The sequence below is a fragment of the Dermacentor andersoni genome, chromosome 9 (assembly GCF_023375885.2).
Source record: "Dermacentor andersoni chromosome 9, qqDerAnde1_hic_scaffold, whole genome shotgun sequence".
In the NCBI taxonomy this organism is placed as follows: Eukaryota; Metazoa; Arthropoda; class Arachnida; order Ixodida; family Ixodidae; genus Dermacentor; species Dermacentor andersoni.
In genome coordinates this window covers 129075740-129096914 of record NC_092822.1, presented here as the reverse complement: position 1 = coordinate 129096914, position 21175 = coordinate 129075740, and the positions used below count along the sequence as shown (strand labels likewise).

The 21175-nt window shown below is 47.0% G+C and overlaps 1 protein-coding gene across 1 annotated transcript in view; it reads left to right on the top strand.

The window, feature by feature from the left end:
* The window catches only part of LOC126529684 (multidrug resistance-associated protein 1-like), a 102120-nt gene that overhangs the window by 1440 nt on the left and 79505 nt on the right, over nucleotides 1-21175 (top strand). The window contains exons 2-4 of the mRNA XM_055069891.1: nucleotides 1642-1956; nucleotides 3903-4004; nucleotides 16610-16801. Of these exons, the coding sequence (XP_054925866.1) occupies nucleotides 1642-1956; nucleotides 3903-4004; nucleotides 16610-16801 (609 nt within the window). The remainder of the gene's footprint in view (nucleotides 1-1641; nucleotides 1957-3902; nucleotides 4005-16609; nucleotides 16802-21175) is intronic.

The following is a 21175-nucleotide window of genomic DNA, read 5'->3' as shown; positions in this document are numbered from 1 at the left end:
TGCAGCTTGCAACGGGGGGATTGACGTCTCTAGCCTTTCGTACATAAAATAAACAGCCTAACAACTGATTTCATTGTACTCGTCGCACCGCTATGGGTACGCAACGCATAGTTAGAACTCCAGAGGAGCAGAGTTAATACGACGAGTGGCAAAGGGAAAAAGAAACGGCAATACGACCAGCGGTGGCATGCTGCCAAAATTACCATTACTCCCAATACTACCATTACACTAGAGAGAGAGATAGAGCAAAGGGGAAAGGCAGGGAGGTTAAGCAGAGGGGAAGATTCGGTTTGCTATCCTACGCTCGGGAAAGAGGGGAGGGGGAGGTAAAGTGATAACAAAGTAGAGATAAAGAAAGAAAGGAGCATGATTTCCATTGTTACCATTGCTCTAATGTAATAAAGTATTTGATACCCCCTCAGCCGTTGCAGTGGTGTTTTTCAACAGCCTCGCTGGAAATCCACCTTCGCAGGCCAGAGATAGCGAGTCGATTTTCTAACCAAACGCTCTTTACGCATTGAAGCACAAAAGCAATCGGAACGCGAATGTATTTCGTCCACACTTTAGAAAATATTATCTCGAAACTGGTGTCATCCGGAAGATTCATTTACAGGTGTTTAATCAGCGTGACTTGAGAAACACAGTGGCTCGCTACATTGTTCGAATGCTAATCGTATTACCGCGGAATGTCATTGTCAGGCGAGTTTTTCTGTAACATTTTCTAGCGCAGGTCTTTCAGGCGTGCTTTCTTGCGGCGAGCGTCGGCGTCCTACCTCGTAACCGAGCGAATGAGCGCACCAAAAGGTGTGAGCGAACGCAGCGAGGAATGAAAGAGCTGGGAAAGAGGGTATGGCGAAAGCATGCGAAACAAAGCGCCGCACACGAGGGGCTTTCCGGCGACGATGGCAACGAGATGGCGCCAGAGTAGCGCAAGTCGTCTGTATGAAAACAAAGTGCTCCATAAGCGGAGGTTGTCTGCGACGGCTGCTGTGAATCGCGCCCACGTGTTACCCACGCGCTTCTTCTCGCGATCTCGCGGTTGGCGAGGCAGTGGGTGCCGCACTTCACTCCGTTTGCAACGTGCCGCACGAGACAGAATGCCTGACCCCGCCAATATATCGCCCAATTCAAACACGTATACAGCTGCGCTGAAATTTTGAATTAAGGAGTATCGTAATCGTGGGTGAACCGTTTTTCTGTGTTATTGTGTTAAGGCTATTTTCAGTGCAGCATACTCTTTGATGATACACCATATGCGGGTACACGCCAATAACATTGATGGAATCAGAAAGGTGCACGATCGCCTCTTTGCGTGCTACTGTGGTAGAAAACTCTGCCACCAATGCTGCCCTAAAGGTATTTGTCATGGTTATTCGGGTTACCGAAACCATAGCTAAATGCGGGAATGACGAGGACAACCGTAAATAATCACGACAATCCTTGCTTGGTCGTCATCATGAGGCATTATTCGTGGTTGCTAAGAGTGTTCGCGTCTTTCTGTTGAAAACTGTATACTTCCGGTGCGATGAACGCTTTTCTTTGCCGAAGCCTATGCGCTTTGTAGCGCCTGCTTTTCCCTTCCTTTCGAGTGTTTTTCCAGCGACGCTGTTTTAAGAGCGAAGCGCGCCCTTTTCTCTGCAGAGGTACCTGCCGCGTGCGGTGAACTCGGCGCGGTTCGCCAAGAACGCGCACCTGTCCCGCCTGCTGCAGCACGTGAACGAGACGGCCGAGTCGCTGAGCGTGGTGCGCGCCCACGGCGCCACGCGGCGCTTCCTGGCACGCTTCTGCCGCCTGGCGGACGCCAACCTGCGGCTGTGCCTGGCGAGCGTGGGTTGCGTGCGGCTCACGCGGGTTTTCAGCTCCGCCTGCGGACTCGTGGTGGTGCTGGCCACGCTCGCCTTCGCCATCGGTGAGGATCCCAGCACCGCGGGTCTCGTTCTCAACTCCTCTCTGGCCGTAAGTCGCATTCAAGAATAATTCGCGTGACAAACGAGAGCACCAGTGCAGACATCTTGAGGCATCGTTTTTAGCTACAATAAATTGCAGGCGTTCTTCTGTGACACAGAAATTCTTGGAAGAAAGTATGAAGCAACAATAATTCTCATTACTCGATGTACTGATGCAAGCGTATGGGTTTTACGTAGGTAAATGAATGGATTGCCCTTACTTCGCATGAGTCATAGAGTATTTGACTTCTGCGGCTCATGTTACTGTCACGTTGTTTATTTATTTATTTATTTATTTATTTATTTATTTATTTATTTATTTGTTTATTTATTTATTTATTTCTTGTCGTGCCGGTACACGGTTTATCGTTTTCCGGTTACCGTTTATCACTGGCTGACTGCTGTCACTAGGTAATGCTTTACGCTGTGCAAATTTTGCGCTTCCCATTCTTAGCATTCACGCACGTCAAGAAAGCATGCTGAAAGGTGGCGCTACCCGTGGCTTCCCTTGCATTGTGCATTTGGAGATAGCTGCGCTCTCGCACTCGTTGATCGCCTTTAATCAACCTTTCGCCTCCTGTTTGCTCACGTGGAAGTTGTGCGTAATTTTCCCACGCAAATTCTAAAACCGTTCACAAATCATTTAGTCCGTAATCCTGACAGAACAAGTCGACATTAAAACGGCCCGTTAAGTGCTAGTAGGCACTGTTTGCTTAGAGAAGGCAGAAAGTTCGCAGGGCGACGGACACTTTGGGTGATCGACAAGGGACGTCTCAGGCTAGAGTCAAGCTTTTGACAACAGTCCTCATCACGGCTAGCGCTGCTTGCCATTTTAATGCAAAGCTTTCTAGGTGAACGCGAAAAGGTTTCACTAAGCGTTCACAGTCACTTAGCTCACAATCCACACGGCATAGCATATATTAGGCAGCATCCGGAGCACTTAACCAAGCCTGGAAATTAATGAGGCAGTCTCGGAGGGCCTGTTTAAGCATAACTTGTCAAAAATATTTCAGCTGACTGTCTTGCTTATAAATTTTATCGAAAACACTGTTTCCGGTGAAATGAACGTGTGGTTTCACAGTCTTGCGCACTAGCAATTTGTGGAACCAGTATTGCAATAGCAAGGAAGCAAAAGACAAGGAAGTATTAACGGCATATTTAAAAACTTTGTGTGTACAAACCTGCCGCCGTATAAAAAAAAACATGGCTTACTTCAAGTCCAAAATAAATCCTAATCACTATGTCTTGCGCGAGGCCGAACTATCCACAGTTTTCAGGCAGGGCTCCGGTGCCATGCCATCTTGTTTGGGCCGCAATGAAGCCTGCATCGCTCTTGATTTTGATGCTGTGGTAAAACCTTGATTTTAGCATCTTGGGTCCATGTATCTTGTCTTCGGCCCAGTCACACTTCTTTTTGATCAATTTCGTTGGTGAATTTGTGGACCTGCCTTCTCTGCCGGCTTCGTCAGAACCATAAGCACATTTGAGAAGGCCCCTTTTCGTTTTGCACTCTATCTAGCCGTCTACAGCCAACACAGCCTATGTTTGTCCCTGCTGGTCATTTCTTTACTCCTTGGCTATCGCCTCAAAGCAAACGCCTGTTTAAACAAAACACTTTGGCCGAAATTACATGAAGAGCTGGTGTCTTCTGCTCTGCCATATGCAGCTACAAGCGTACATAGTTAGGTTGTGTGCACATTCATGTTAGTTTTTGAAAACCATCAAATTTTGCCACCATAGGAAGTAAACCACTATTCTGCTAAACTGAGGCATACCATAATGTGGGTTGCACCACTAGTTCCTTCGGTATGCTTGTGGGCTGTTCTCTGCACTAAACACACTTTTGAATTCAATAGTTGACCTCCGCTATCCTCACCTTGTAGTTCACGTTGTCTGTAACTTATTCCTTCAGGACGTTCTCGTCGGAGCACCGATGATCTCAAGTTTATTTTTCAGATCCCAATCATCATGGTTTCCTTGTGCACGGCACTGCTTGGCATCACGCAGATTGTGGTTGCCCTTGAACGCCAGCTGGAGTATGCAGAACTTCCAGATGAGGTACGACAGTTTAATTATCAGTCTCATTGCATACTTACGGATGGGTTATGTAATTTTTTTTGAAAAGCTTCATGGCCGTGGAAGCTGCGGCCTCGCTGTTTTCTTGCCGTATCGGCCAACCAATCACCGCGGAGCACGCGCGCGGCGTGTAGTTCATTGAAGCTGCACCAGATGGCGCCCGCATTCACAGCAAGGTAAATGCAAGGGATTTCCTAAGCGCACAGCCACAGGGCTAGACGAGGTTCCCGTTAGGCTGATAAATGAACTAGGACCAAAATGTAAGGAAGCTCTGGCGAAAGCAGTGGAAAACACTTTAAATGATAGACAAATACCAGACAGTTGGCGATAAAGTAGAATGAATTTAATTTATAAAGGTAAGGGGGAGAAAGACAGAATTCACTCGTATAGACCATTGACCATTACATCGGTAATATACACGCTAGCAATGCAGGCAATCAAATTAAAGCTTCAAGCATGGGCAGAGAATAATGGCATCTTGGGAGAGCTTCAGAATCGCTTCAGAATAGGTAGGCGTTTGGATGATAACTTGTTTTCTCTTACTCAGTGTATTGAAATATCAAAAGCAGAAAGCAGACCGTTGTATGTGACCTTTTTAGACATTACAGGAGCCTACGACAACGTAGACCGCAACATTCTGTGGGATATTCTGGAAGGGGAAGGCTTAGGTAACGATTGTCTACAGCTTTTGAGAGAGTTTTACCTAGAAAATACCGTTTGCGTTGAATGGGAAGGGATGAGGAGCGAGGAGAAAGTTCATATCAACAAGGGACTCAGGCAGGGGTGCCCTTTATCCCCGCTGCTGTTTATGATGTACATGCTGAGGATGAAGAGGGCGCTAGAAGGAAGTAATATAGGGTTTAATCTCTCATGCAAACAGGCGGGTACAGTAATAGAGCGGCAACTCCCATGTTTATTTTATGCGGACGACATTGTGTTGCTAGCTAACAAGCAAAGTGATTTGCAACGTCTGGCTAATATCTGTGGACAGGAAGGCAACAATTTAGGTGTGAAATTTAGTGTTAGAAAATCAGGTGTTATGGTATTCAATGAAAACAGTGAACAGACAGTGGAGATACAGGGCCAAGAAATACCTCGGGTAACAGAATATAAATACCTTGCTATATAGATAAACGAAGGCAATGAATATATGGAAACACAGGGAAAAAACCATAACAGTAAAGGGGAAGAGAAATGCAGCCATAATGAAGCACAGAGCGCTATGAGGATACAATAGGTACGAGGTCCTCCGAGATATGTGGAAAGGTGTAATGGTTCCACGACTTACTTTTAGAAATGCAGTTGTTTGCTTTAAATCAGGGGTACAATCAGGACTCGACGGGAACCAAAGGTCAGTGGGTCGCCTCGCATTGGGCGCTCACGAGAAGACCACAAATGAAGCTGTGCAAAGTTATATGGGCTGGACTAGTTTTGAAGTGAGGGAAGCTCGCAGTAACATTGAGTATGAAGTACGGCTGAAGAATATGGAAGAAAGTAAATGGGCTGGGAGAGTGTTCAGGTATCTCTACAGGAAAAACATTGATTCACAGTGGAGGAAGAGAACTAGGAAGCTTACCAGCAGCTATGCAGCCTGTAGGGTCGACAACACAGCAACAAAGAAGGCCAAGCGGAAAGTCAGAGAGGCTGAATTAATCTCATGGGTGGCGGCAATGAAAAAGAAACCTGCCATGAGTAACTACTTAAGAGGAAAAAACGAAATCAGGAAAGAAACCATTTATGATAACTCAAAGGGAAGCTCATTACTTTTCGAAGCGAGATCGGGATGCCTTAGAACACGCACCTATAAAGCGAGATATAAGAAGGAAGAAGAAGCATGGGCTTGCTGCGCTAAAGCTAGGGAAACTACGGAGCATGTTTTATTAGAATGTGAAGACGTCTACCCAGCGGTCGATTTATGCACCACTGGCCTCCTTAAAGCCCTTGGGTTCAGAGAGAGCAGTGGTAAAGGAAACATATCCGCAATAGACATTAGTAAGAGGCGACTGGAAGATTGGTGGAAGAAAAGTAGGGAAACGACAAAAGACGGGGTCGTACAAAAGCACAGTTCGCAATAGGGGATCAGAAATTTTGGGCATGGTAGTTCAGAGTGTTTTGTTTTATTTTTTCATTGTTTAACCTAGGTACGATATTCGGCAGTATAGTAACAAGAGCTTAGTGGCGCAACCCACCGCCCTGTTCCAAAGGGGACGCTCATAATATCCATCCATCCATCCAGGTAACGGCGGCGCCGGCCGTGCGGCGGAAGCAAGATCCAGAGAGCATTACCGCGGCTGCACGGCTGGACGCAAACGCTTCTTGCGCATAGAATGGCATCGAATTGAACCACGTTTGTATATACATGCTGCCTCTGAAACTATGATGCGTTCAAGTCGTCCGCCGTTCTCGCTAGTAGTCAGCAACTCAGCTTACCAAAAGCCTCGGTATAATTTGTGTGCGCTCGCTCTTGTGTGTTTGCGTTCGTTCGTGCGTGCGTGTACTCGTGCTTCGACTATCGAAGCCCTCACAGGAAGCTTCGCTGAATATAGATTCCAACCGCATTTTTTTTCTTTCGTACACACTACATGACACCACAATACGGTCCTTACAGGATGGCTATACATGAATGCTTACGAAAACAAAAGTAGATTCAGATGCACTCTATAGGGATTGGTCAGAGTATTCTATTCAAAAATCTTGCGAAGAAAAAATAATCTAGGTGATGTAGCAAATTGGCTAAGTGTTTTTTCAGTCTCACCGATGCCGCCATGTGTGCCTAGTTACAGCGCAGTTCTGTATACAGAATCATCAGTGGTCAACATGAGGATACTAAGTAAACCTACAAATGTGGGTGGTAGTTTTGTCTTCTTAATTGAAGGGTTGGAATTGTACTCGACATCATTTTCTCATTTTGTCTTCATGGTATTTGGTACGTTTGAACTTTATGAATAATCGAACAGCCAAACATCGTGTATATTGCATGGCGTATACAGTACTAGGCGCAGAAAACGTAAGAATAATTCATTTGCAGTACAATTGCCTTAATAATATTTAAAGAAAGCGCTCGGAAATTGTGCAGGCCACGGAGGCGAAAAAAAAATCGTCTGGGGAGTGTGCGGGGAAAATGAGGGCCGAGGAGTGGTGGCATTGGCACTTGGTGGATAAACTGCATTTGAGGGGGAGGTGCTATACATGTGGTAGGCCGCCGACGATATAAATCTGTTACACATAGCAATGTTCAAGTAAAACCTGTCCTATAACATAGGCAAGCAATTTGACACTGCTTAATAGGAGGAGGTAGGTATAGTTGGCACTTCAACGACGTCCTGCTAAGACTACTGAGCATGTGCTGGTGGACTAGTTGGTTAAGCATGATTACAAAGACGGCGCCGAATAAAACAAGACAAGAAGAAAGGAGACACGACACAAGCACGCGCCTACGTGCTTGTCTCGTGTCTCCTTTCTTCGTGTGTTGTTTTATTCGGCGCCGTCTTTGTAATCATGCTAAGACTAGTCGGAGGTAGCGAAGCGCACGACATGATTTTGAATTGATTTGAGAGTAAGTTAAATTCCATCGATAAGGATGAAATAAGTAACAGGCGCCGTCAATTTTGGGTCCTACTTCCGTGATGTAAGTACGGCGTTCTAATTTTTCTTTGCGCCATAACGATACTTTGACGTGAAAGACGCAAGGTACAATTAGCGTTTTTCATAATATGATTGATATGATGAAACCAGGTGAGATTAAGGGAGAGGCAAATACCTGTGTATTTAACAGCTGAGTGGGGTCAGCTGAAATATGTAGGCGAGCAGTAGATTTGCGCTATCTGCCTTTCATCGTAAGTGGCGGCCATGTCCAGCGGTGGCTGGCTCGTGGAGCAGTATGCGATCGTCCTGGTCCGGTCAGCGGTTACATGCTGCATTTCGGGCGTTGCCGATCATGGTCTTCATTTGGGGATTAGGCCAGCTTCGTGAGCAGCTGATAGCGAAGCAGCGACAGATAAGGAGCTCAATGTGAAGGGCGTAGGTACGTCGACGCTGGAATGATACCTCAGCAGTTCTAGTAATATTAAGTGCTGATAAGAATGGTCGCTCAGGAGTCTACTGTTTCGCTCTCAAGAACAAAGTGCCCATCAACTTCAATTACTTAACTTCAATTTGCATGTGGAGCGAAACCAATGATAACAAATCCTTGCAGAATTTCTTTATTGATACCGTACTGTCCCACGTTATTCTGAGGTTTGGCATACTGTGAACTAAAACTCGCGACCTTAATAATATCTTTGCAAAGCTTGGAACTCGGTGCAGTAAAGTTTTAGTTGACGTCCGTTAAGTGACATTAGCAATGTGGTGCACCATTGTTGTATTAGCAAATACTCGTGCTGAAGTATAGAAACATAAGAGGGTGTACTGATGGATGACGCAATCGTCAGCGAAGAGACGGATCGTAATTTTAAAGCTATATACATAGTTAAGCGTATTTGTATATATTGTTCATCAGCAGGAAGGTTGGTTCCCACCGGCTGTTTTTGCTGGCTCGCTCGAATTTGGTTATCCAGTCTTCGACGTCCATGGCGTCAGTACCGGAGAAAGTGCCATGTTCAGTGAGCTACGACGGGACAACCGATGTTGCGGTAGCCGAGGCTCAGCCAGCGGGCCTCTGAGTCGGTATGATCGTATGACCCACAAGATGTCCGCTGCGAAATTCCGCGGTGTCCTTCGAATATACCCTACACCTCACCAAAGATGTCCCTGAAGCCCTGTCATGTCCCTGACACTGTTTAACCCCGTGTCTGGTAAACATTTTTAGTACCGTCATTTTTCGACTACACCGAGTCGGCCGTTTCGGCGTCGGAAGGTAATGTTATGGGCAACCTATCCTGCAGACGAAGAATTTGTATAGCAGACGAAAAAGAGAACGAGCTGTACCCCGATCCTGCACCAGAGATCTTACGGGGAGATGCAAGAGCGGTTTACATAAAATATTTACACAGCGACACCGAGTGGCGCAACAATAAAGATGGTGGTCAGGGGCACAGCCCTTGCTCTTTTTCGTCTGCTGTAGAACTTCTTCGTCCGCAGCATATGTGGCTCATAACAATACATATAAGAAATGTCAGTGGTCCTAGGGCAGTGCTTTCTGCCACGTGGACAAGTTCGTTGCTCTGCCACAGCCAACCGAAATTCCAGAAGGAAGGAGGCGCTACTTGCAATCTCCAGGCCGAATGTTTATTGAAGCAGTGCCAAGATGGACGCGAATGTTCATACAACTTTACCCTAAAATACCAATATGCTGCGCTCACTAGCAGCCATCGTCATCTTCCTCAGCCGCCTATTGCATATGGTGCGCTCCGGCACGTGTGCCTCGTGCTGTGCGAGCTACTAGGACAGAAGACAGTGGCAAGAACTTTATTAGAGTGTACCGAGGAACTTTATAGGGGGGAACCTCCCCAATCAAGTTGGCGGCTCCGCCCACGATGGGACAGGGAGGTGGTGACTCTCCGCGACGGCGCGGGCCCTCTGGATGGCCTTAGGACAGAAGAAGCAGAATAAAAAAATGGGCAGTGGCTTAGCTCGGCTATGCCAGGATATACGTAGCGAAAGCTAAGGCGGTTAGCCTTGGCTAATCTTGACTGCAAGTCCAGGTTAGTCTGGTTGTCTAGCTATGTTGCGGCGTTTAGGCAGTCGTTCGGCGCGCTGTTCGTCTGTTTCTTGGGCGATTCGTTTCCTCTACATCTCGTTCCGATGTAGATTCCAGGCCTCCTCATGCTTATCAGATTTGTCGCCGTCCATACTGCCGCCTCAACTGTGGTTGGGGTGCACGCGAGCTCTCCTTTTCAATCATCCGACATGTTATCAGGCATGCGATACAGCTGGCGAAGCGAGCGGAGGCGAACGCAACGACGAGGAACCTGTGTGAAGTCATGTGCCTCCTCGGAGCACGGCCACAGCGAAATCGAAAGTTCGCAGCCAGTAAAGCTTTAAAAGAGCCTATTTGGTTCCTGTCATCGGTTTGAACTATTCTCAGGCCTTTCGCTCCTGAATCACACATTGTTATAGTGGATGTAACGACGGTCTCTATAACGTGGTGGCCCGGACGTGATTGTACGGTGAGGACGATGTCGTCAACGAGGCCACGAATGAGATACCGATTACCAGCGCAGAGGGACTCATCACGGTGCAGATTCACCCGCCGCCCTTCTCACCACAAAATCCTGCCGCCTGGTTTGCTCAGGTGGAGGTCATCTTCGACCTTCGGTGCATCACTTTGCAGACCACGAGGTTCCTACGTTGTCTCGCCATTCCCTACAGAGGTGGTTGAGAAGTCCAAAGACTTTGTGGATGCGCCCTAAGACACCACCCTCTATGCCACTTCAAAACGACGGTGCTGCAATGCAAGTCTGTGTTTGTGTGCAGGCTCCTCCAGCAGCTTCTCAACGAAGAGCAACTTCAACGTCGTATGCGGCAGCTCCTCGGTGACTGTAAGCTGGAAGCAAACAACCCGCTGCTGCGTCAGCTGTTCTTTCAGTGCCTGACGCAAAATATGGTTGTCACCTTGGCTACCACACCACAAGACATGTCTCTCGACACTCTTGCAGAGCTGGCTGACCGCATCGCTGAAGTGCTGTGGCAAGAAGTGCTGTGGCAAGAACGACTGTTCCGCAGAGAGCCCCATGTATGTCTGAACCGTAGTGCAGCATCCCATCTTTCTGCTGCATTGCCTTCGAAAGCCGTTAAACAGTTCATTTTCCCCAGTTCCCAACATGTTGGTCCATGATCGTATGTTGCACAGCATACCATTTTCTCGCTATAGCGCCCAAATAGCGGCGCATATTCAAAATGTTTGTGCCGTCGGAGTGCCAAATATTCTTGTCACAGTCGTACGCGAAAAACCACAGCCAGTACTGCGCACTTTGAGGGTTTCCTTCAAAAACATCAGGTTCAATAGTACCTCGTGCTGATTTCTCTTGATTAACCGCTTAACTAAAGTTCTCAGTATTTCATTCTATTGCGTAATGTAGCTTTGCAGTTGTTCGATAACAGTCAATCTAAGCTCACCCTCCCGGCAGGCGCTTCTTCTTTGAGGGTGCCACGTCATAGAGTTCCAGAACGAGTTCGCTCAGTGTCTGGAGCTGTAGATTCATTGGGACCGATCCTGTTTCCACCAGGGCTTGGCGGCTGATTGCAGCTTGTTGCAGCATCACGTTGATCAGCGCGGTAGAAGTAACTTCGAGAGGAAGGTCCGTTGCTGGCTCACCGTGCATTTGGTATCGGATGAAAACAACAGACTTCGATAACGCCTGGTGCACGAGAAACGTCATCCGCATGTCTGGTCTTCGAAAACTATCGACTGCGCTAAAATGTACCGTTCCTCACTAGAACGGCAGTATAAAAGACAATCTCAGTGAGGCGGGTGTGGTCCGCCATTTTATTATAACTTCGTCCTCACTTCTCCCCTAGTCCACTTCGTATTCTTTCATGCATCCGGCATGGACCGGTAATGTAATGAATGTCTGCTGTGTTCGCAGGCTTTCGCCTTCGTCCTCTTTAGCGTATGCTAAAGTGACTGTGACTTTTATTAACTATGCCTCTCCCCTGATTCGGTCAAACCCTGTATTTTGTTTTATTGCCTTTCTATGTTCCTGATGAGAAGTTTCTAGTTTGTTGACAAGCTCCTGATTTCTTCCGTATGAAGATAGGGGGGAGGGGGTTGAGTTGTAATGTGCAGATCACAGAAACAAAGGCATCTCTGTGTTGCTGTTTCCATTGATATAGGAGCCGAGATTCGAAGCACATATGGAAAGAATAACTGGTCAGTGGTGGAAATAAGCAAGCGACGTTTAAAGTATAAAATGTATTGACAGGAAAAGGAACAAGGAAGCTATTTATACCGCCAGGGTTGTTGCAGGCATAGGTAACTGCACCAAATTGAGATAGAGGTTTTTTTTTTTTTTTTTGAGCACAGAAAAGATTAAGGAGAGGTTGACAAAATGCTAAACTGCAATTATGCAACAAAACGGGATTACCTCAAGCTTGCTAGGTGACATTTCTGCCGGCGCCCGTTTCCAGGGGGATGCCGATATCATCATGTTGCCTTCAAGCGATGGCTCCAGCAGTGCATTTCTGCATGCGAGTTGTACGGCTTGGGATTCGTTTGAAGCAAGTTTTTAACGCACGACACATAACCACCTTCTTCTTCCCCAGTACTTGTTTTGTCTATCAACTCCTCCTCGTGTAATCTTAACTTTTCGGCCCGCTGTGGTGACTAGACGCCAATTAAGGCTCTTCTATAGCTCCTTTTATTACCTTGTTGCACCAATTAGGTGGCTATTTTTCCACTCCAATCACTTTCAACCGCGTTTCTCTTAACTTCTGCTACAGAACACGCATGAGCTTCTCGTAATCCCATACTCCTGCAGGAATGGCCTCAGTTTCTCGTGTACGAGTTTTTGCTCTGTTTTAGTGCCCGATGGAGTATCGCCACTAACGGTGACAATTTCCCACATTGCATATAAAAAAATTACCCTCCAGAGGAAGTTTGCTGGGCGTTCGATGCTCGGTCTTCTGCCGCAGTTTAAGAGTGCTTACATTACTCGCCTAACTATTTGAAGCTTTAAAATTAAAAATAAATGCAACTGATTAAATGCCTACGTGATTGAGGCACTGCGGTAATTTCATACCGCACTTCAGTATGAGCGAGCATAAGGTTTATGTAAATTTGTGAATAATATGAGTATCCCCTTCAGAAACCAGGATGATAATGGTGGATGCCACCAAACTCATCTCTATTGTCTTTCTTCTCAAAATTACAGAATCCTCTCTCGGTGCATGTTCGCCCAGAAAGCTGATTGTCGAACCGGAACTCTCCGTGTTTCGGTTATCGTTCCGGTTCCCCGAAATCCGTTTAATTCCGCTTGAACTGTGGAGCGAATGAAATAACGGTTCAAACCGGTTCGAATCGGTTCAACTTCATTTGCATAACCGTAAAATATGTACAAAAATAGCTAAATTTTGTCTAAAAGGTCGACGCTGCTGTTACACTGCGCTGAAAGATTACGACTGCGCTTGTTGTGCAGACACCACGTTGTTACACAAACATTATGCAGATCCAATGCCATTGTAGGAATCTATGTAAAGTGAACCTTTATTGAGGAACTTGGAAAGAGAACATATTGAGGACATGAGGAGAGTCCTTAGCCTGCTACTGTGCTCAGAGTGAAAGGGGAGAGAGGAAAAATAGCAGACTGATTGTTTCCGCGTCGCACCCCACACCACATCCTGCGGTGTCGGCCATTCTTTTGGGGAGCGCCTAGGCACAGGCAAACGGGACCATAGCCCACACAAGTAGGTCGCGTCTCTTCGGGGAATTCTTGGTGGAATTTGGAGGCTTAAGGTTGGATTTAGGGCGTATAAATGGGCGTGCATAAAATATGGTTCATTTCACTGTGATAAGGAGCATTGGTGTGCAAGTACGTGGAGCATCCTTGCTTGAGTGACTTGGTCGCCAAGGAAAAATTATTTCATGTCATTTCTCAGTCAGGTGGTGTACGGCCTCTGTGATTTGAAATGCCAACTGTTCATGCGGACCACGCCGTGAGGCTGACAATAAATCCTGTAGCACCGTCTTCGAGTTGCGGAAAATCGGCCATTTCTGTGTTGGTTCGTCATTAATAAAGTGTAGTGCGACTCGAAGCGCTGCGAGTCCTGCTACCGTCGACGGTGCCAAGTGAGATGTTTTCAACTTGATAATGGTGGCGTTTGCTGTAATGACGACAGCTGTGGTACAGTTCTTCGGTAGGACGGAGGCGTTGGTGTATATGTTATGTAATACCGGTACTTCTCATTTAATAGGAGTAAGGCAAGCTGTTTATAGCCGGCGATGACATATCTGCTTTTTTCCGGACGGCAGCTGTTGTCATGTTGATCTTTGGTTCAATGAGGCACCAAGTAGGAGTCGAAGTTACGCTGGAAGCAAAGCGCGGAAAGGACGATCGACAAAGACTAGACAGGGCTAGCGCTAACTTTCAACACAGCGTTTATTGTGGAACAGAAGCACATATACGTAACTGATTCTGCTAAGGGAAAGAAGGATATAAAAGCTTGACACAAGCGCCACATGCCGTCATGCCGTCAATTCAAGCTCTGTAGTTCATAATGCCCCAGACGCCCTGCTGACGCACAGATCACCTGCTCGTGCAATCTCGGATGCTTCCTTGATTTCCCTTGTCAGGTCTTTGCGGTGCCGCTACAAAATGACGCGTCTCATCGAACAAGGGATGGCAAGGCGGCTGTGCAACACACTTTTTACAATGTGCCGCCAGTTGACCGTCTGTGGTAATATTGCCCACTTTATTACTGTGCTCTTGGAGACGCACATTCAAACATCTGCCCGTTTGGCGAATGTAGTACCCTCAACACGAGAGTGGAATTTTGTGCACAACCCACCTCCTGCAAGGCACGTAGGCATCTCTGTGTTTAATTGTGCATTCAGGCTTCCGCGTTCGAGTAGCGCAGCTCTTTTCGCACACATTCAACAACTTTTTTTGGCGCCGTGACAACCACCTTTACGCCAGAATGTTGCCCTACCTTCCTTAGATTGTGAGACACCTTATGCAGATAACGTATCACGGCTACTTTTTCTTTCTTCCTTTTCTCTTCCGCTCTCTGCTCGTCGTTCATGCGAGGTGTAATTTTCTTTCTACGATGCAAACGTTTAGCGACGGAAACAATGATATGTTTGGGATAACCCGCCGCCTCCAAACGCTCCACCTGCCTTTGTACACTTTCTTCGACGGCATGTTCGCATGACTTGCAAAGTGCTTTCGACAAGAAGGAAAAACACAATGCTTCTCTTTACCACCTTTGACTGAGCAGAGCTGAGCGGCAAAGGAGGCTTGTTAGCTCGAGGTTCATGCACCCAGCAAGCATGATCGTGGTTAAAACGCAGCCGCAGATCTAATGCTGGCCTGCGCGGCCAACTCATGAGTAAACGTAAGCGGTCTAAAGCATGCGATAAAAGAGTTTAAAATTGTTATTTCCTTCTTGTTGAAGGCGCTCTGTGCAAGTAAAGCTAGTAAACTAGTGCAAGCAAAGCTAGTTTTCACTTCGTGCGTGTAGCTATTTGCAAAATAATCACTGGCATGCTTATTCCGTAGGGCCGCAAGATCTAACTGAAAACTGGGGAGGGGTTATTCGTAGTGAATTTATTTCCGTTGCCGCCTACATCACTGCTGCCAGCAGCAGTGCTGTTCCGCTCAAGTTCATAAACGGTATCAGTTTGTGAGGAATACACGCAGCACGTTTTAGAGAACGGCTCATACGCGCCCGTTCCTGCGACGAGCGTCGCCGCCCTTCGTAACCGCGAACCGCGAAGGAGCCAGCGCGGGGTGCTGCGTGGCACGAAAGACGGCGATATCCAATGGAGAGCGTGGAGGTAAAGCAGAGGAGGAGCACACAGAGGAACCACGACGGGGAAAGAGAAATATGGCGAGCGGGAGACGAAAAGCGTAGTGCGGCTCAAGGCGGGCTCTGCGGCGACGCTTGCTATGTAGCGCGCGTCGTCTGCTCATCTATGACGCCACCCATACCATGTATGGAAACAAAGCGCTGCATGAGCGGAGATCGGTCTGTGGCGGCAGTTGTGAATCGCGACCACGCGTCACCCACACGCTGCCCCTCGCGATTTCCCGAATAGCGAGACAGTCGCGCCACACTTCGCTCCGTTTGCAACGTGCTGCACGGGCTTATTGTCCGCGCCAGCCATTATATCGGGAAATGAAAACACTTATAGAGCTGCGCTCAAATTTATGTTCAGGGAGTACGTAATCGTCGGTGTATTTTTACGAAGCCTAATAATGTCATGAACGTAATCTGCTGGCGCGGGTGTGGTTGTTCAGCGCATATTGGCAATGTATCTAAAACGAATGGGCTGCAACCCATGCTGCGAAGGTAGTTGGCCAGCGAAGCTGTGGTATCACCTGATTCCATCGACGAGTTTGACGTAGCCTTGAACTGGGTCCTGCCGAGCCTGAGCACGACGTCGTTGTGCCTATTGACGTTGCCGTTCCTTTAGTTGCTCATCGTGCTCGTGCTACTCTTCAGGCGTCCTAACTATGCGTGGCTTGCTTTGAGGAGGAACCGCTGCTTCCAACCTAGCTGGAACAGGACCCCGTTGTTCATATTGACGTTGCTGCCCATGTTGCCCCTAATCGTGTTGACGCTGCCCTTCGGGAGTCCTAACTATGCGTGCCCTTTCCCTAGCGATTTCATAACAAATGAAATCAATCGCTAGGCGGGTTCTTTTTTGACATCCGATAATGTAGTTACGTTTTAAGCGGGGATATCCCTGCTTCGTATGCTACAGTTGCGGCTTCCCGACCAATGCATCCGATGCAGCCGCAATCTTTACCGGGAAACGCTTGCGGCAACGCTGTGCGCGAAGGCGACCTTTCTGGTTCTTTTTTTTTCTTTGTCTCAACCGACCGGCGCTGCTGTGGATGTGTGGCAGTTGCTTCAATTTTCGCCATGGACACGACAAGTGCAGAAGTACGCAGCTTCGCTGTAAAAATAACCAATTGCATGTCTTGCAGGAATATCCTGACGTCCCAAAGCATGGCAAGCCGGTTCGAAGAGAAGCCTCCGCCGAAGGCAAGACGGTCATGCATCCTGAATGGCCAACTGAAGGTCGTATAGAGTTTCAGGACTACTGTGCCTCGTACCAACCATCCAAACTGGACGACTGCCTCAGTAACATCACGTTTACCATCCTACCGCGCGAAAAGGTAACCACTGAGGCTTTTGCCGAGGTTTTGCTTCTGCTCAAAACTGAGCACGTGAATGACTCCTCGCGGCAGGTAATGACGCTAACACTGGTGCCTCTCAGCCTTAGGTCAGCAAAGCGCTTACGCTTCTTCTGCCATCTTGTCTTTCAAAAACGCATCCGCGATGCACAAGCCCAGGCCACAACGCGTTGCCTGAATATATGCGCTGCATAGGAAGACGTGACGACGCTGCTCCACCACTGCAGCAGTGGCCGCCTTCTCTTTGGGTACGATAACGTTCTTACCACATAAGATGGTGCCGCAATTTCGAGTGAGGCCGAAATAAATGTCTGCACCAACCTCCTCACCCGTTCGCCTGCTTTCTTTCATACCTTCAACTATGTTCTGCCTATTCGCCTTCATACGATTTCCTCCCTTCATCCACCTGTTTATAATCAAAACTACAACAACAAGCGCCCTTGAATGATTCTACAAATGCTACCACATTACAAGAAAACTTCAACCACCATTTAAATATCAAATGTTTATTTGTGATGCAGAAATAAAATAGTAAATGTTCCCTACCACTATAAAGAGTAACTACAAAAAGGCAGCATCAACGTTACTTTTTCACCACCTATAACCCTTTTAACTGACTTTAAGGTACATCATCATCACCAGCCTGGTTATGCCCACTGCAGGGCAAAGGCCTCTCCCATACTTCTCCAACTACCCCGGTCATGTACTAATTGTGGCCATGCTGTCCCTGCAAACTTCTTAATCTCATCCGCCCACCTCACTTTCTGCCGCCCTCTGCTACGCTTTCCTTCCCTTGGAATCCATTCCGTAACTCTTAATGACAATCGGTTACCTTCCCTCCTCATTACGTGTCCTGCCCATGCCCATTTCTTTTTCTTGATTTCAACTAAGATATCATTAACTCGCGTTTGTTCCCTCACCCAATCTGCTCTTTTCTTATCCCTTAACGTTACACCTATCATTCTTCTTTCCATAGCTTGTTGCGTCGTCCTCAATTTAAGTAGAACTCTTTTCGTAATCCTCCAGGTTTCTGCCCCGTACATGAGTACTGGTAAGACACAGCTGTTATAAACTTTTCTCTTGAGGGATAATGAGGTACGGCAGCAGACAGTGATTATGTGAGAGCGGTGGTGTTTTGTTCTAAAATCAAATAAATTAAAAGCGACGATTTCGGTAGCACATCACCAGTATACGCAGTATTTCACGCAGTACATCACCCGAGATTACGCGAATGCGCGGTATTCGAGGCAGGTCGTAACATTTTATTGCGATAGCAATTATATGTTTGACGACATCATGAAACGTCTAGATAAACAGGCCAACGATATACAGTCGCTCAAGAAAAGAGTGGACAAGATTGACGAAGCGCGATTGAGCGAAACACAGATGCAGTTACGGGAGGCCATCAATGAACTCGAGTGGCGCAGCAGACGCCTAAATTTAGAGTTCCATGGTATTCCTGTGACACCTGGTGAAGATTTGCTCCGTAAAGTGAATGAACTTGCACCTGTTCTTGAAGTACCTTGCCTGAAAGAGGATGATATTACTGCCATACACCGACTTCCCACAAGGCCAGACAAAACCCCCGGTATAATTGTTCGTTTCAGTCGTCAAAGAGGGAGAGAAATGTGGTACGCTAAACGTAAGAGGCTAAGGGACGTCGCGAATCACGCTTCAATCCTAGAAAATATAACGAAACAGAACCAAGAACTTCTACGCTCCACAAAAGACTGGGCAGCGGCGAACAACTTTTGTTTTGTCTGGCCTGCGAACGGCAAAATTCCTATGCGGAAGGCCACTAGGGATCGAGCGATTGTTGTCAAGAAAGACACGCGGTTGCAATCGTTGACTTGGTAGCATTGCTTGTGCGATTATCCGATGTGGTTGTCTTACCCCACCAGTTCTCTCAAAAAGTAAAGCCACGAAATTCTTCTTCGTCTTGTCTTACTCTCAATTGTCGGTCTGCAAGATCAAAAATAGATGACCCAGAACTTTTTTTTTCATCGCGTAAGCTTCCCCTTCTCTGTGATTATATTAACAGAAACCTGGTATGAAAAGGACTCGTAAATGTATGCGCCACCACCGCATGTTCATTTTTTCGTGACGCGAAACAAGAAAACAGGGGGCGGTGTGTCTATCCTTACGCGAAAATGCATCGATTGCCACCTTGAAAGAGAGTACACATGTGTAACTGATGACTGCGAAGCTGTAGCGGTCCATGCATTTTAAAACATGTTTGTTGGCTTGTATAGGCCGCCCGCTGGCACCTCTGACAATTTCTTTGGTTTTTTTTTTTTTTGAACGCCTATTATGTTTTCAACTGAGCAGAATCTCAAACTTGTTGTCGGAGGTGATTTTAATACTAATTTACTTCAACGTGATTCCAAGCAAATGACTGTTATCGACTGTTAGCATGTATGGCTTTAATATTGTTCCGACAAGCGCAACAAGAATAACGGACTCATCAGAGACTTTGTTAGATTTATTCATAACGAATACCATGCTCGAAAAAACTACCGCTGGCACCATAGCTTGTGATATCACTGATCATTTACCCGTTTTTCTACTTTTAGACACAGTTTGCCGTAAAAAAGCAAAACGTCAGCGCGTTTATCAGGATATTTCTGATGCAAACTTGACGCGATATAAAGAATTCCTGCAGTATGTTACATGGGAGTGTATATATAAAATAAAACATTCAGATAAGGCATATGACGAATTTCTTAATGTAGTGAAAAATGCTTATCATGCAAACTTTACCACAAAAACTGCTAAACGGACACACAAAATAAGGACACTTTGGGTAAGCAAGGATATATACGATAAAATTAAAACCAAAGAACAGCTTTACGCTACCTTCCTTAAAACCAAGCACCTAAATGTATTTGTTGAATTTAAGCGGCTTAGGAACAAGGTTGTGAAGTTGCTCTGGAAAGCGAGGTCGGCGTATTACTCTAATCTATTTTCACGTGACATTGAGCGTACCGACCTGACCTGGAAAAAATAAACACTGTGCTCGGGCGTAACCAAGAATCCAATGAAATCGAATCAATATGTTAGGGTAACGATTGTATTTCTGGTTCTGCTTTAGCCAATCCGTTCAACAATTTTTTCGTCAACCAATTCACAAGTAATGCAATACAACATCGCAAAAGTATATAAATACCTTGCACAAGCCCAAACACCATATTTTTTTACCCAACAGACGCTGAAGAGCTAGCTTCCGCAATAATAAACCTTAAAAACAGTAGCGTTTGTGACGTAGACAACCTGCCATTAGGACCGCTAAAGTATGTAGTGCATGAGATAGCGTGACCATTAACGCACATTTTTAATCTTATCCTTTCCAGTGGTGTATTTCCAAAAAACATGCAGATTGCACAAGTAACTTTAATTTTTAAGGGCGGTGACAGAAATGTATTGGAAGAACTATAGACCCATATCGATTTTGCCCGTTTTTTCCAAAGCGATAGAAAAGCTCTTGTATATAAGGTTGCCTAACTACTTTTCTAAGCAATCATTACTACACAATTTTCAGCATGGATTTCGTCAGCATTGTTCGACGGGAACCGCGCTGCTAAAGCAAAAGGAAATAATCTTAAAAAACTTTTCAGACCGTGATTTAACACTGGCAGTATACGTAGATTTATCGAAAGCCTTTGATTCATTACAGCATGAAATATGTGGTCTCCGCCTATACCGGTGCTCCGCCGGGAGTCACCTAGACCACCGCGCGGGTCCGAGGATCCGAGCCCCTCAGGGGGGGACGATCAGGTCAGCCGCGTGTGTAGCGTGTGCCCGAAGCGGGCGCTCGTTCGGTCTCCTCTGGGAGCGAAACAGAGCGCCGCAAGGAGAAGGCCCAGAGTACAAGGAAGGCGTTTAATATACGACAACCTTGGCGTTCAGGATAGCTGTTACACCCGTATCGGCGCGGGGCTCGTGAGCCGAAGCTCCCGCAAGTCAAGGGCTGACAGTCAGTATCTCAAAAACGCGGTAACACGCCGCTATACGCGAGGATGGCTCCCAACGACAGTGCTACCAGGGCAACGTTCCTTCAGCTCGGAGTAGCCTCCGAGGGCGACTCGGCGCAGTACGACCGCGCACGTCGAGTGAGCCGCGTCTCTTCGGCCTAGCCTTCAGAACAGGAGCAGCGAGGAGGTACGCAACCACCTCGGGTCGAGGACCTTCGGCAAGACCGGCCAACAAAAGGGATGACCGGGAGAATCGGAAGTCAGCACGCACCGTCTTGCTGTCCGAGAGCCTCTCCCCGCGTTGCCGCTCCTCGGTCGACTTGAGTCGCCAGGAGAGAGGGTTCCCACCCAAACAGACCAATCGGGTGAGCCACTGGGCCGTTCG